Genomic DNA, 16,574 nt, shown 5'->3' with positions numbered 1-16,574 from the left:
TCTCTGGTTAATAGATTGAGAGTTGGGTTTTGTTAGACTGTTGAAGTGTTGGGATGATCATATGGGTTGTGGATTATGTCGTGCGGTTGGGTGTTTTTCGAGGGTTGTTCGTTTGAGAACTGTTGAAGCTCTGAACGAGCATTAATGGCCGCCAAAACGCGATTTTGAGGAGTGGGGAAAATCAAGTAGATGGTACAATAGTGTTGGGTTTTGATTGGGGATTGAAACCGAGTGGTTTCGGTGTGAGTTGAATTGTATTTGAGTGTTGTGAATCTTGACAGGAGCATTAATGGCCGCCAAAACGCAATTTTTGAGAAGGGAGGGAATCGCGATTTTGTGGTATAGGTAGTTTGGGTTTTTGGTAGGGATGAAAACCGATGGGTTAAATAGTGGTGGCGAGTGGTGGTTGTGGGGCTACTGTGGTGGTGGAGGCGCTGGTAAGGTGAGGAAGAAGATGACCAACGAAATTCTTTTGTTGTTGGGCTTGGGCTGAAATTAGTTTATGTGGGCTTGAGTGTTTTATTTTTTCTATTTCATTTGTGGGCTTAAGTTATTTTAGATTGGGCCTGGGAAAGACTAAACCCTTTGGGCCTTAGTCTTTGGGTTTTTGGTTAGATGAGTTTAGGACTGGTTGACCTGGCTGGTTGACTGCTGTTGACCCTTGGTAGGTTGACTTTGACCGTTGACCAGGGTTGACTTTGACTAGTTGACAAAGTTTGACCTTTAACTTGGCAAATTATTAGGTCTATTGGGATAGGTCTAGGGCTATAAGCGTGATTGGCTTTAGGCTAAGACTTTATATATGACGTACACATGTGTAGTTAACACATGTAGTTAATACACGTGTGTACGTGTATTAACTACTATGTGAAATTTCATTCTTATTATAATTCTGTTATGATATATGACGCTATGACACTTAGACATCAATATATTAATAACGCGTAAACAATAATACAAGAAACAAGATACTCCTCCATTATCTGAAATAATATATGCAATAAAGTTCAATAATGCGTACACAAATTTACCACACCATTTTAGAATCTCTCCACGCCTCAAGTTTTGGAAATGAGATTTTATGACTGCAGATGTCATGTGATAGGTGGGCATTTATTAAATGTGTCATAAATGGCCCGTTAGCGTTATAACTGGGTATTCATTAACTGTGTCATGAATGACCCAGGTATTCATTAAATGTGGCGGGAATGACCTAAGGTACATAGGTACTAAAGGGTGGGTGTATAAGAAAAGTAACCGATTAATTAATAAGAGAAATTGATTTGATTGTGCAGGTGTGCTTGGACTTGCATTTGAATACTTAAAGGATATTTACATATGTTATTTAAAATTTCTAACTTCCGTTTACAGGAGGGTAGGACTTAATAATATTTTGTGCAGGGACACTGTCCTACGTACCCTTATACAGAAGTGGATATCGGTAAGATTTAATTCAATTTCTAAGTTATTAAGATGAGTTAATAGAATGGAAGTCTTACTTGGGAAAAAATTATGCTGGTTGAAATGACGGAACTACCTGTCTTCCAAGCTGAGAATGATTAAGTTATGGGTGCATATAAAGTGTGGTTTGGATAATTAAAGTTTGGAAATGTTTTTATGTTGTTAGTCTACTCATACCAGCAAATTCCATTTTGATGACCCATGTTTACTTTGTTTTGGCAACGTCGGTGTGTTCTTGGGAACATAGGTGGAAGGCAGTGGAACCACGACATTTGATTTGGCTTCTTTCCTCGAGCAGTCTGTTTATTCTTTCATTAGGTCCGATTCTTTTTGGAAGTATGTAATAACGTAGTTTCATATTCATATGACATGAGAATACGATGTTGAAGACTTTTATTCTTAGAGTTTGTTTGATATTTTATTGGGATGGAAAATAGTCTTTTAATAAAGTGATGGTTGAGAAATTTTGGAGATTATTGTTGTTAAGTTGATTCTTTTATGATGTGGGTTTTCGGTTTTGGCATTTGTTGTATCCCCCCGTCATAGCCTGGGTTTTTAGACAATTGAGCATAGCGATGTTTGAGATATTTATATTTCAAATATTCACTTTGTAATTGTTTAAAAAATCGGGCTATAACAATATTATTTGCCCTTTAAGCAGTTTGCAATTGATGGACTCTTATGAGAGAAAGCCACCTAGGAGAGAGAAAATGATATCTCTCGTAATAGTGTTCCACTTAAGAGGGAGAAAAATCTCTACTTTAGTATATAAATAGTAGATTTGCAATATTTAATGAAAGTTTGTGTATAGGGGATTTTGGGAATGTATGTGTATATATAGCCACTCTCGAGGGCGCTCTTAAACATAGAGCCTCTCTACTCGGGTGCTTTAATGCTTCTGCTTCTGCTCTTGCTCTCGCTCCCGCTTCACCATCGGGTGATTTATTCTTATGAGTATATTTTCATCTCCAAGTGTAACTTGTTTTTCAATCTTAAATGAAGAATAAAATAAACTAATTTTATTTCTATTAATAGGTCTTCTCTAAATGCAAATAGTAAGTCATTAATACCAAATATTACCAAGATTTCACTTTCCCATGCACTATTAAGTTTTTCTTTTTCCAAGTATTCATTCAAGTCTCAAAATTTTATCTTTCTATATTATAATAATCATGTTTTTTTAGGTATTTTAATTAATATGGGCCCATTATTTTGGCTTATTATTCAAGAATTATTGGGACTTTAAAAAATCTGCGAATAATCCAAAAGTACAGTCTTATTAATTGTTAATTGTTTTCCGAATTAAACGACAAATTCGCATTTGCCAAATTACTAACTGTGGTTGGGCCAAAAAAAAAAAAAAAAAAACTATGATTGTTCATGTGGCAATCATACACTGCCCAATAGGAGTGGGAATTTGGCCCTAACGACCCTAACCCAGCCCTGACCGACCCGACCCTAAGCCCTATAAAGCCCTCACAACTAAAGCCCTCACAGAGTTTAGGGCAGGGCCGACCCGCCCTAATGCGCTTTCTAAGGCAGGTCAGACTAAAGTTCTCAAACATAGTCCGACCCTAACCAAAGCCCTAGTTATAATTTCACTATAAAATACACAACTAAAACTATCCAACTCAGCATTACATATTTTCAATTAAAATAATTTTGCCCTTTGTAATTTATCACTTACCATATGGGTACTTCTAATAACTTGTCTTTATATCATAAAAACTTGTAAAACCTAATTGTTTTATCTTACAACTCACGCACACCTCACAACTCCTCGCCTAACCTAAAGTGCCAACAACAATAATGAGCGGACCAAATTTTTAATGAAAAAATAGGTCGACGTCAAGAAAACTCATTCCATACTCTTATTTGTCTTTGTATTCTTCAATGTTAAATGTAATTTTAGTGAGATTTGAGTACAAGAAATAACGGATTTATGTCGGTGAAAGCTCATTCCAAAATGTGTCTTGTGCATTTTAACTGTAATTTTGAAATATAAATATGAGTCTCTATGTACTTGAGTTTATTAGATTGTGGATATCGATTTTAAATTGTTGGACTTATCAAGAATTATTACTAGATTGGTTGTTATTCAAATTTCAAAGTGGTGGGACTTTGAGTTTGCAAATCTTTGAATTTTTTTTTGTAATATAAATGAGTTTTAAAACTGATGCAGTAAAAAAAAGAAAATATATAGGCCCGGCCCTAAATTGTTAAAGAAGGCTTAGGGTAGGGTCAGAGCTTAAAATTTAGACTTATGACCCGGCCCTATGGGGATTTAAAGCCTTTCAGTTATTAGGGCCGGCCCTAATAACTGAAAGGCTTTAAATGTTTAGAATCGGACTAGCCCGACCCGGCCCATTGCCCACCCCTACTGCCCAAGACTAGCAAGAATTACGTCATCTTCTATACTAATGCGGCGTGCCAGCGTGGGAGCCAGCCGATTAGTCGTGCCAAATATGTTCACATTTCCTTTTCTCTCTCCTAAATACTTACGGGTCCAACTAATCTATCTAATTCAAATAAAAGCGTGACACGCATATACTAGTAACTTATAGACCACATATTATCAGAGAGAATTATTATTCTCTGAAAGAATTGTTTGTTCAATTGACTGGCAATAATTACGTCTATTCAAATACAGCAGTCTTGACGTGGAAAATCTTGTGCAACACAGCAACAGTAGCAGCAGAGGGGGCTTAGTCCGTTCATATTAATTGTTCATATTAATTTTCACATGATTGAATCTAATTTGATATTTTTCTTTTTGTAACTTTACATTTTGTTAAATGCCCATTTCTTCACCAGCCATAAGAAAATTTATTCTCTCAATCTCATTTCCGACATTCACCAAGGTCCATATCTTCTACACCTCACACCCAATAATAGTGCACAACCTCAAATCCAAACACAAAACCTACTTTACCAAAAAAAAAAAAAATAGAAAAAATCACACACCTTATATAATATAAGTCCAAATGGATTCACATCAGTGTCAGTGTCACATTTAAGTTAGAATAAGAGTTGAATTCTCTATCTCTATATATATAGTCGGGTTAACTAGTATTACCTCATATTAGAGGAGCCAATTAGGATTTTTTCTCCACTAGATGGCCAATTAGGGCCTCTCTCTAAATACACGGTCAATTTGGATTGACCGTTAAATTTCAAGTCAAACAATTGAAAATTATATAAATGTCCTCATTATTTTCAAAAACAAATGTTCAATTTTAATTAGGTGGGGACAATTATGTCATTTTCAACCATTTGATTTAAAAGTTAACAGTGAAACCAAATTGACTATGTGTGCGGGGGGATCCTAATTGACTCATCTAGTGGGGGTAATACTACTTAACCCTATATAGTCTTCGTTAACCTTTATTACACACGTGTCGGTGGTTTTGAGCATTATGGGGTTTAGAATTGTGGGCAAAAATATTCATGTACAAATGGATTTTTTTTGTTTTGTTTTAACTTTCCCGCATGACAAATCAACATCGTGTGCTTAAATATTTGATATTTGGATTCTAGATTATATCGTAAGCATATCAATCTCTATCTCTCTCTCTCACCCACACCCAAAGCCTTCTTCATTCTTTCTTTGTGACTTAGTTTCTGTCGTCCATTTCAACTTCTTACATGTATGATTTTTGGTGAAAACTTGGAGTTCTGAAGGTTGATGGAGTTAAACTTTCTTGCAATCTCAGAGAAGAGTGTTTATACGACTCTTATTTTTCTATTCGTTGTTCTGACTTTCATTGGAGAATTCAGATCTGGTGCTCAAGTTATACCAGATGATGAATGTGAGTTTTATGTTTATCTATTAATTTGAAATTCATTACGTTTTCACTCGGCCATTTCGTTCGGTTGTTTTGCGAAATTATACATTCAATTTAACTTTGTTTGCCTTTGCTCTAGCTTGCATCTATTTTGACTTGCTAGCTTCGAAATTCCGTTTACTTGCTCCTTGAAAACTTGTATATGCATTTCCAACAATAAGAAAATGAATATGCCATGTTACCCAAAAGCAACATAGAATTATCTGTGGGCCGATTATATTCAAGTTTTTGTTTCTTATTATTATGAACTTAAAGCCAGTAATTTGGTCACTGAAGAATTATAATACATTTTTGGAGCATGTTCACATACGTGCTGATTTTCCTTTTTTCCGTTTTGTGTCATGAAATGGATTTATAAATTGTTTTTGTGTTTTCATGTTATAAATTGCAATGTCAATTTACTCGGTTATCAACAAAATCAAATATATATTGTTATCTAGCCACTTAGCAGATGCAATGAAATTTGAAAAATTTTGTACACGTTTCGAAGAATCGTTTTACGAAATAAAAGTGTTGTTGTCGTCTGGTCGAAATCGATTTAATAAAGACTGTATTAATATAACAACTAGCAAGGCTTACCGAAAACGATAGCGTGGAGAAAGTCAAGAAACACCTTGAAGTTGTCTTAGAACAATATAATTAAATTGATATTTTAAAGAAAAGAGTTGACGTAACTTGTATGTTTCTTGTCAAATAAACATAAGAAAAGTATAAGCAAGAATAATTCTACAAGGATAACGACTAACGAGGCTCACAAATATCATATTATTATACTATTCTCAGAATCTCAGTCCAGTCTATTTCATTAATTAAAGATCATACATTCTAACATTCATACATGTGTCAAGTGTCAACCACTAACTAAATCATTGCATTATTAATTTTTATTTTTAAATTTTTTATTTTTTATTTCGTAATTAGTAATTTCAGTGTCAACTTACTTCGGTGATAACAGTACAAACGCTTGGACGAATATCCAAAAATTGGGAATCATACAGTGGAATGTGAACTCAAATTCGTGCGTAACAGGTCAAGGTTTAAATATGACCACACCAAATGATGGCCCCTCAAGTGGTGTCGCCTGTGTTTGTACTTTCAACGCCTCCACCATTTGCCATGTCACAAACATGTATGCAATTTTCTTAATTTACACAAATATTTTTCAAATGATTCTACAGCGTTTTACAAGTTTAACAGTTGGTGTTTTTTGTTTCAATTTCAGTCAGCTCAAGAGATTGAGCTTAGAGGGAGAATTACCGGATGACTTCGCCAACCTTCCTTTTTTGACTGAAATGTAAGCCAGTCCATTTTTCCAATTATGGACTAAATTAAAACAGGCCCAGACCCAATAAAAGACACAAGTTTCATGGGCCTTACTGTATATGGCCCAACTGGTAACACCGCACTCTCTACGTAACATTCATTCATGGCATGGAGAATTGTGATCATCTTTGCCAAAAGACGCTAGAAACACTTGAAAGCGAAGTTGGATCTTTATTTAATTTTTCGCTCTCTCGTGCAGAAACCTGACTCGCAGCTTTCTGAATGGAACTATTCCAAAAAATTGGGCTTCACTTCCTCTCGTCACTTTGTAAGTTTTATTTAAACCTTCCTAGCTTAGAGTTGTAATTTTATTTATTTAACTGTACTATATTACTAAAGTATAAGTATTTTCATTATCAGGTCTTTGATAGGAAACCTTATCGGTGGAACCATTCCAATAGAAATCGGCAGTATCTCTACTCTGCAAGAACTGTAAGATATTTCTCTGTATATTATTCCAAAATGAGTAATATCGTAAAATGTCAGTTTTGCTAACCCAACTTAAATTATATGCAGGATCTTGCAAGACAATAATCTTACAGGACCCCTTCCTCGAGAGCTTGGAAATTTGCGTGCACTGAGAAGAATGTAAGACATATTTTTCTTATTTTGGTTGAATGAACCATCACTAGTACTACTTCTGTTGTGAGTCATGACGTTGTTATGTTACTTGTGCAGCCTTCTTTCTGGAAACAACTTCACAGGAAATTTGCCGGAAACTTTTGCCAACCTAAAAAGTTTAACGGACTTGTAAGTTGGTTACTAAATTAAGTTGCAGTCCATTTTAAGTGATGTATGTCTGAAGTTCGGTTACTAATTGCAGTAGGATAGCGGGTTCTGGTATCACTGGGAGAATACCCGGTTTCATTGGAGAATGGACAAGACTCAAAACGCTGTGAGTACTGAACTGACCTTTTTCAATATCTCTTACTTTTGTTTTGAATTTACTAACAATTATTTGGACCAATGCAGAGATATGCAAGGAACAAATATGGAGGGTCCTATTCCTTCTAACATTTCTCTCTTGAGAAACCTAAAAGAACTGTAAGGCCTTTTGCCACTGTATGATAGTTTTCATTATCTTTTTAACCATTTTGTTTGATCAAACCATTTTGTTTCAGGAGGATATCTGACCTGAATGTATCGAGTATGAATTTTCCTGATCTGCAAGAGCTGACAAAACTGGAAGAATTGTAAGTTTAGTTGTGGATATATACTTCTTGTGTAATCTTACTATTAGTCTCGCAAAGGACTAAACTTTACCTTTTTGCGCAGGGTTTTAAGAAGCTGTTCAATTACTGGCTCAATCCCTCCATACATTGGAGAAAAATTGCTAAACATCAAGAAACTGTAAGTTTCTTTGTGTCTTGCTAGTTTGAGTTCTGTTATTCGTTTTTCCCCAATGTTTATTTGTTCTGTTTATATCCTTTCTATTACTGCTAATGGATTTTGACTATATGGATTCATGTCATTCAAATGAGTGATCCATAGATATTAAATGAAGGGAAAGTAAAGCCAAAATAACTGACAACAATCATAAGGATACCAGACTTGGACAATAAACTGATGGAATCAAGGGTACTTTACTTTTTTAGCTTGCCCCCTAGAATTCTAGCCGCTGATTCCATTCTGCTCCAAGCCATGCATAGGATCTAAGGTTCAGTCAAGCAGTGTTTCTTTTGTCTCCCTTGTCACAACTGTATTAGAAAACAACTTTCTGTGGATGGTTACCTAGTCAAAAGGTTACATATCAACTTGCCAAATATTGTTGTTCTAGTGTACAATTTTAGTTTCTTTAACCACTCAATTGAAACCCTGTATCTTTTGCCAAACTTGAGTTCCACATGATCCAGGCCACTTCGCATATTCACAATAACCATGCAGCTCCATACTTCTAAAGATGCTTAATATCCATTTTAGTCCGTAATCAACATTTCTGAATAATTTCCTGTGCAAGTCCTTCTGTAATGATCTTTTTGAAAGCCCTAAGTCTGCAGGTAAGTAGTATTATATTTACTTTGAATCTTCTGAACATTTCAATTCACATGCTTTGTTGGATTCTCAATTGTCACTACAGTTTATCTTTGATAATCATTTGTCAAGCCGTTAGATATACATTTCATTATAGTCACTTAAGGACACTGATGGGGACTTAAATATTAAGCAAGATGCAACTCTGGTTTTCTTAAGAACCTCCTTTTCTTTTGTAGGGACTTGAGTTTCAACAGACTGACTGGTGTTATTCCAGAAACCCTTGCTCGGTTAACCAAGCTACAATTAATGTAATTAAATAGCATCTATATAGACTATAATCAAGTTTTGAGTTTTTCGAAATAAAATTCTATTTATTACCCTTCATTTTATCTTTTCCAATCACTGGCTAGAGTGATAAAGTTTATGAATGTAGGTTTCTGACAAACAACACATTGACTGGACAAATATCCCCATGGATATCGCGTCTATCGGGAACCCGAGACAACTTGTATGTATTTTCGTAAATAGCATGTGGCATATCCATATAAAAATTCCTAAATTAACTTGTTGGCTAATTTGTCTTGCAGTGACATATCCTACAACAATTTTACTGGGACATTTGAATCAAACTGTTTCGCAAATAGATTGTTAGTTCTTTATATTCATTGCTCCATTCATTTTAGAATACGTTGGGTTTCTTGTGTAAATGACCTTCTTTCTGTGCTATAATAGGAACGCAATTTCTAGTTTTCCTGCCCAGCCAGCCAACTCGTAAGCTTCCCTGATCATCCAATCATATTTCCTATTCATAAAAGACTTTAGCGTAGAGAAATAAACAAGCAAAAATTTTCATTTTGCAGAGTTCCTTGGTGCTTGAAGAAGGACCTTCCCTGTCCTGGAAAATCCAAATGTAAGTTCATGAACTTGGTATTCGCCATACAGATACAACTTTGGCTTATGATTTACCTGGGATCCTGGTAAAAAAGGAAATTTGGGATCCTGGTAAAAATTCCTTTTTTTGAATAAAATATTGTATCATTGTCGTCGCAGACTATAACTTGTTCGTGGATTGCGGAGGTTCAGGGCTTTCCTTCGAAGGAGAGCGGTATGAGCCGGACTTAGATGGGATGGGTCCATCATCATTCTTCCATACTGACAAATGGGCTTGTAGTACTACAGGGGATTATGGCTACGGCATAGTTGTCTTCAGAGAACCAACTACAAACAATTCAGCTGGAAACCTGTATTCAACAGCCCGCATTGCTCCATTCTCACTCAAGTACTATGGCCGCTGCTTACGGCAGGGACCTTATAAAGTGAAGCTTCATTTTGCTGAAATAATGTTCACATTTGATAAGAGAAACAACACTGCAGGGAGACGAATATTTGACATATATATCCAAGTGAGTGGTCAATTGTATTACTAATATCAACTTAAATTCAACTTCTACCTACGTTCTTACTTTTTAATTCATCCCAAGTCATGCAAAACAATAAAACATCAGATGGTTCTTGCTGTTATTAATAGTATTTTCCCAGTGACATATTTTTATCAATTTGCTCTGACTTCCTGCAGGGTAAGAGAATTTGGAAGGATTTTAATATAGCTAAAGAAGCTGGGGGTGTTGGTAAGAGCTTTGTGATGGAACACAACGCTAATGTTACTGGGAGTACTCTGGAAATTCACTTGTATTGGGCGGGAAAAGGGACTATAGCTGTTCCACGGGGTGATATATATGGACCTCTTATATCGGCTATATCAGTGACACCAAGTAAGTTAATCCTGGTTGCTACAGACAATTCATTCTCTCCTCCTTCTTGATTGACCTCCTTGTGCTTAAAATATGATATCTCTCTCCTTGTAGACTTTGATCCTAGTACTGGTCTATCTGCTGGGACTATTGCGGGCATCGTAGTCAGTTCATTTGTGGCAGTTTTATTGGTTCTAGCAGTCCTCTGGAAATTGGGTTACCTGGGAGGAAAAGATCTCGAGGACAAAGGTGAGATGAATAAAAATGTAATTTTTGCTTTTCTGTGCATGTTGTGTGGTTCTCTTGGGTTAGTTTAGTGGATAAGTTCCTGTATCCAAAATTCAAAACCTTTATTTTGTTTTCTTTTTTGGTTTTTGTGAAAGAAGAGATAGTAGGAGTACCTTGATCTTCTTTTAGTATTACGTGACATAGACAATATTTTGTAAAATGGCTGCTTGGTTAGGTTTCCCCATATCTTTTTAGTTTTATTTCGTTTAAAAGTCTTCAATATGTGTGAAATCCTTGTGCTGATATGTGTGTAAGAAAAGTAACTTGCCTTCCCTCTCTCCCCAACCCAAGTAATTTGTAGATTATTAGACATTTTTTTCTCTGTCAATGTCTTTAATCTCTGCTACACCCATAATGTTAGTGTGTTTACTGTTATGATTATTGGAACACTTCAGAGCACCCTTTCACTTTTACCATCCAGCTTGAAATCTAAGGGAAATATTTGATCCGTCTCATTATAGGTGAGTTGAACAAAGTGAACACAGACAATTGCTTTGGCATCCACTTGGAAGCCAATTCAATTGAGTCTTCCTCCAGACGAAAATGCTCTTTCTTTGTCTCTTTGACTGCAGGGCAGTAATTTGTGGTTTTGTATGAGACCAGAAATGTTTCTGACCAGAGGAAATAATTGTTGTCAAATGATAATACCTCAAGATGTAATTTAAGTATGCTTATGGGCTATATCCCATTCAGTGCGTACACTTACATGTGAAATATTGCTCATTAACTGATTTCATCACGAAGAATAGTTTGATTACATGCATGGAAACTTTCATACCATCATATATATTACCTGTTCATTTACATGTGTATACGTAAAATTGTGTAGCTTATATATGGAAGGTAGCAAGCAAGTGTATTTTGTTGTAACAAAGGCTTTGTTTTATTTCAGAACTCAGAGGCCTCGAACTACAAACAGGTTACTTTACTTTAAGACAGATTAAAGCTGCAACTGGTAACTTTGATCCTGCAAATAAAATAGGTGAAGGAGGATTTGGACCGGTTTACAAGGTAAATATGGATTGGGATTTTTTAAATGTTATTTCTCAATTGTCACAGGGAAGCTGTATGTAATGTGGTGCCTGGCTTAACCTAGAAGTGAAATGCCTTTGAATGTTGGTCTTGGGTTCAACTCAAAGCTTATATAGAACAAGAAAAGGAATAAATAGGAATATTTTCTTTCCTATAGCATTATGTGAAATCATTCTATAAGGCTTTAAGATGAAAATTGAATAGTGGCTTCATCAGAATTTATTACAAATAAAATATTCGGAAGTTTCAATTAACCGTGCAATATATCGTCTTTTATACACTCTTATAATCTTCAACTGAGCTGATCTTTCATGATGTACTCTCATGGAGAAGAGTTCATCTCACTGTAACTGAATTCGGACTTTCACCGACTAGAAAAATAGAAAGGCATGAAATATATATGAATGATGATCAAGAAGAAGTAAAATATGATTCATAATTCTTTTTTTTATGATGAACTCAATATAAGTTTAAATAGAGAGTAATCTGGACAATCCCACATTCTATTCTTGACTTATATCCTGTTGAGTAGGGATATTCTCAAGTATTTTATTCTCATATCAAGTAATGATCCAGTGTTTCTCACTGTATCATATACTCCAACACACTGGCTAAAAAAAACTCAAACTAAAATAACCATGCAAATAATATTAATATTTGTCTACATAAGATACATATTAGACGAATGGAGATCAGATTTGATTTGATATCAATTGTTTGTGATCTTAGGGTGTCCTCTCAGATGGTTCAGTAATTGCTGTGAAGCAGCTTTCTTCCAAGTCAAAGCAAGGCAACCGCGAATTTGTGAATGAGATAGGCATGCTTTCTGCTTTACAACACCCACATCTTGTGAGGCTTTTTGGATGCTGTATTGAAGGAAACCAACTATTACTAATTTACGAGTACATGGAGAATAATAGCCTTGCTCGTGCACTTTTTGGTAAGCCGCTTACCATTTGTTTTTTTATCATATCTAGATTTTGAAAACAGATTTAGATATTGGTATGTTCAAGAACAACTTGTTTTGCCCTAAACACTACAAAAATATATGTGGCTTGATTTCAGGGCCTGAGGATGGGCGACTTAAACTAGATTGGCCCACAAGACTTAAGGTTTGCCTTGGGATAGCAAGGGGTTTAGCTTATCTTCATGAAGAATCGAGGCTAAAAATTGTTCACAGAGACATGAAGGCGACAAACGTGCTACTTGATAAAGATCTTACTGCTAAGATTTCTGACTTTGGTCTGGCTAAACTTGATGATGAAGAGAACACTCATATCAGTACCCGTATAGCTGGAACAATGTGAGTCCATTTTCCTTTGTCCCATTAAGAGGTGATCTGTTCTTAGTCTCGTCTCTATATTTCTACTTCTATTCTGTAGAAAGCAGTGTTATCAGACCCAGCCCGGACACTGACCCGGCAAAGGGACTGGGTCACCGGTTCAACCAGTGGGTCATTGCTTGGGTTGATGATATGATATTATTAAATTTTTACATAAATATCACAAGTCTATTAGTGGCTGGGTGGTCTTAGAGGCTGTTCATTTCCCAAGAGACCAAGGTTTGATTCCATTCATGTTATGTTTTTCTCAATTAAAATGGTACTTTAATACTAGATCTTGTTTATATTTGGAATACTGTTATCACAAACTATCAAGACAAGCTGTTGGGGTGTGGTGGTAGAGCTTCTAGGCATTTTCTTGGGCACTCAAGGTTCGAGTCTTGGACGAGTCAACCGGCTCCAACTTGGGTCAATTGCTTAAACGATCTACTAAGTGACCCAACCTGGTTTGGTTTCCAGTTCACCGGGTCAAACTGCCGGGCCGGGTCTGATAACACTGGTAGAAAGCTTTGTTGGATAGAAGACATTATTTTGTAATACCATGGGTGAACCCTTAGCTATGCATCAAGCCCAGGCATTAGACGTCTAATCTAAGAATTTTTGTTGATCTTCATTTTGATGTACTGTGAATCAGCTGGTACACAAAGGGATCAAAGAGCTCACATATGTTGCCCCTTTCAGTTAGCTAGACCAAGGACGAAGCTATATCTAACTTCAACAGACAGACAAACAAAGAAACAAAAATAATAAGAAAAACTGGAATCAAGCTCTTGAGTTTTCATTATTAGGAGTATCCTAAAAGAATTAGAAAGACAAGGAAAGAAGACCCTAGCCTACAAAAATCACCAATAACGGCATTGCCTTAGTTGTTTAGGATGGTGGAGCTTTATTCATCATATTAGAAGTGCTTCTATTTTACTAGATTCTATGTTTTACTGAAAGCACTAAACATGTATGTACGTTATAAGATATATGTATATAAGTATGTTTTACTGAAAGCACAAAACATGTATGTATGTATGTAAGTATGTATATAAAGCACAAAACATGTAAGTACGTTCACCATGGTTATGTTTGTAGAGGATATATGGCTCCAGAATATGCAATGCGGGGTTACTTGACTGAAAAGGCAGATGTTTACAGTTTCGGTATTGTTGCATTAGAGATTGTCAGCGGCCAAAGCAATTCAAATTTCAGACCAAAGGAGGAGTATCTTCTTGATTGGGTAATGGGCATTCTGTTTGGGTTTCCTCATCCTTTTGCATATGACAAGTTTCTTTGTAACAGAAAACGCACCCCGAGATGATTACAATCTTTCTTATTTACCAGGCCTATGTCTTGCAAGAACAAGGAAATCTCCTTGAGCTGGTTGACCCAAGTCTTGGAGCAAATTTCTCTAAGAACGAAGCAATGAAGATGCTCAACGTAGGTCTCTTATGCAGCAATCCATCTCCTACTCTTAGGCCCGCGATGTCTGCAGTTGTCAGCATGCTAGAAGGTCATAGTCCAGTTCAAGCGCCACTCGTCGTACGTGGTTCAATGACTGACCATTTGAGACTCAAGGCCTTTGAGAAACTGTCACAGGATAGCCAAACGCAGAGCTCACTATATTCTCATGACAGTCAAACACAAGAAATAACAATGGATGGTCCTTGGGCTGATTCTTCAATCTCCGTTCCAGTCAAAGAAGAGACTAAAAGTGATTCCTGCACAAGCAAGCTTCTGCCTGATCTCTATGATGTTAAAGTGGATTGATTAATGAAAATAGAAAATAGAAGTAAAGTGAACGAAATTCTGAGGTTTTTGCAGGTTTTGCTTGTATTTGAGCACAGATGATAAGGAGTCAAATAAAATATAAATAATTGTCCTAGCCACTGAGCGAAAAGAAAAATGTCACAAGTCTAACCCCGAAAATCTTGTGGACGAGGCATATTTAGACTGTTTTAGGATTTCATCAAAATCTATGGAATACAGGTATACAATAGCGCCTGAAAACCATTTTGTTAGCAACATGGTTTTTTATTTTTTATTTTTCGCTATCCACCGACCATTTATATTAATATGTTAAAAGTACATAAATTCAGAGTTAAGGACTTCTCTGGTGGAGGAGTGAAGGCTGACTCATGCATTGCCCATTGAGCCAGATCATGGGCATCCCCCATTGTATGCTCAACCAATCCATTTACATTGAAATAAAGATAGTGAGGAAAGTTCGTTAATAGAAGACAAAATAGGGGAACAGTCCCATGATACGTTGGAAGCTTCAGTAATATTCTGGACAACTGTTCTGCAATCACTAAGGATCTGTACCTCACTTAATTTCAATTCTTTTGTAAGCTTCAGAGCCACCTCAGCTTGCAAAGCACTAACCACTCTGAATTTTGAGTAAGTTGCTGCAACCACTCCATTTGCATCTAGACAGAGGACACCTGCTGCACCTCTATTTGTTTTGATGTTGAAAGCGGCATCACAATATATTTTAAAACAAGCATCATTTTCACTCGGTAGAGGAACTTATCTGAGTATTGATTTGCGTATGGGGATTCATAGCTTCAAACTCCACTTCATAGGCTTTCAAGTTACTTTGCCAGCCATTCCATGCACTATTCCATACAGTACTCATAGAACTATTAACCCTTTTAAAAATAACCTTGTTTCTGTGCATCCAAATCTCCTACAGCATAATAAGGCCATATAGACCTCTATTATGAACTTCATGATAGTCAGTACCAATCCATTTGATAAATTGCTCAATACCTTTCTTACAACATGTAATGTTCATAGCCTCTATTTTGATGGCAGCAGGGGAGGCAAACCATAGACTTTTGGTCCAATCACAATAAAAAAACAGATGGAAGTCTATTTCAATTTCCTTTAGGCAGAATTTGCATGTCATATTTCCTTTGAACTGTCTTCTGAGCAAATTTTCTCCTGTGAGAAGACCATTCATGAGAAGTTTCCATGTGAACAATTGAGTTCTAGCATCCACCTTTAACTTCCAAATCCTCTTAACAAGAGAGAGGTCCTGAGAAGAGCATTGCCCATGATCCTCTTCCCGAAGTAAAGCCATGTGAGCTGATCTTACTAAGAAGTTACCTTTTTATTCTTAATCTAAACAAGTGAGGCCTTTGTCACATTAGGTCTAATGGGGATGAGACTAATGGCATAAGAAACTGGGCTAGGAAACATTTCTCCCGCCCTATGTAGATCCCAAGAACTGGTTCCTGGAATAATCAGATGTTTGGCCTTGAGCTGAAGAAGGTTGTTGTGTGTGCATATTTTAGCAAATAGATATGTAACACGTGGCAGCATCTTTGTAAGACTCGGATATGATCTTGGTGTGGGTAGAAAGTACCATAACACACTTCAAGTCCTAACTATGAACTCCAAATCCTAACTATGAACTCCAAATCCGGAACTCAACTACTAGGCTCGGAGCTCTAACTACTACTCCAAACCTAAACATGTTTTTCTGTTGTTTAAGTCAATAAAGGAGACCTATTTGACTTGGGAAACATGGGGTTTCTAGAAGAGTCAAGATGAGACTTAACAAGAAAT

The 16,574-nt window shown here is 36.2% G+C and overlaps 1 protein-coding gene across 1 annotated transcript; it reads left to right on the top strand.

Annotated features, from left to right (window-relative positions):
- The first annotated feature begins 5,008 nt into the window (after positions 1-5,008).
- Positions 5,009-14,886, top strand: LOC147518838 (putative LRR receptor-like serine/threonine-protein kinase At1g53430). Its single transcript, XM_086590559.1, has 24 exons — positions 5,009-5,270; positions 6,262-6,435; positions 6,529-6,600; positions 6,829-6,897; positions 6,990-7,061; positions 7,146-7,217; positions 7,308-7,379; positions 7,453-7,524; positions 7,602-7,673; positions 7,751-7,822; positions 7,905-7,979; positions 8,840-8,911; positions 9,037-9,111; positions 9,191-9,250; positions 9,336-9,374; positions 9,464-9,513; positions 9,654-10,006; positions 10,180-10,375; positions 10,469-10,603; positions 11,535-11,653; positions 12,404-12,614; positions 12,740-12,977; positions 14,097-14,241; positions 14,346-14,886. Exons 2-24 carry the CDS (start codon positions 6,350-6,352, stop codon positions 14,769-14,771), a joined length of 2,853 nt encoding a protein of 950 aa, XP_086446685.1. The 5' UTR covers positions 5,009-5,270; positions 6,262-6,349; the 3' UTR covers positions 14,772-14,886.
- Positions 14,887-16,574: the final 1,688 nt, after the last annotated feature.

This window comes from Coptis chinensis, chromosome 2, assembly GCF_015680905.1.
Source record: "Coptis chinensis isolate HL-2020 chromosome 2, ASM1568090v1, whole genome shotgun sequence".
Classification (NCBI taxonomy): domain Eukaryota; kingdom Viridiplantae; phylum Streptophyta; class Magnoliopsida; order Ranunculales; family Ranunculaceae; genus Coptis; species Coptis chinensis.
The sequence above is the reverse complement of the archived record's forward strand: the minus strand, read 5'-3'. Positions and strand labels throughout refer to the sequence as shown.

What these genes read in the sequence shown, in the direction of transcription:
- LOC147518838 (XM_086590559.1), top strand. Translation starts at nt 6,350, where the DNA reads ATGACCACACCAAATGATGGCCCCTCAAGTGGTGTCGCCTGTGTTTGT. An exon ending in TTAACCAAGCTACAATTAAT is followed by an intron (nt 8,912 to 9,036) that starts GTAATTAAATAG and finishes TTATGAATGTAG; the next exon opens with GTTTCTGACAAACAACACAT. An exon ending in CTGTCCTGGAAAATCCAAAT is followed by an intron (nt 9,514 to 9,653) that starts GTAAGTTCATGA and finishes TTGTCGTCGCAG; the next exon opens with ACTATAACTTGTTCGTGGAT.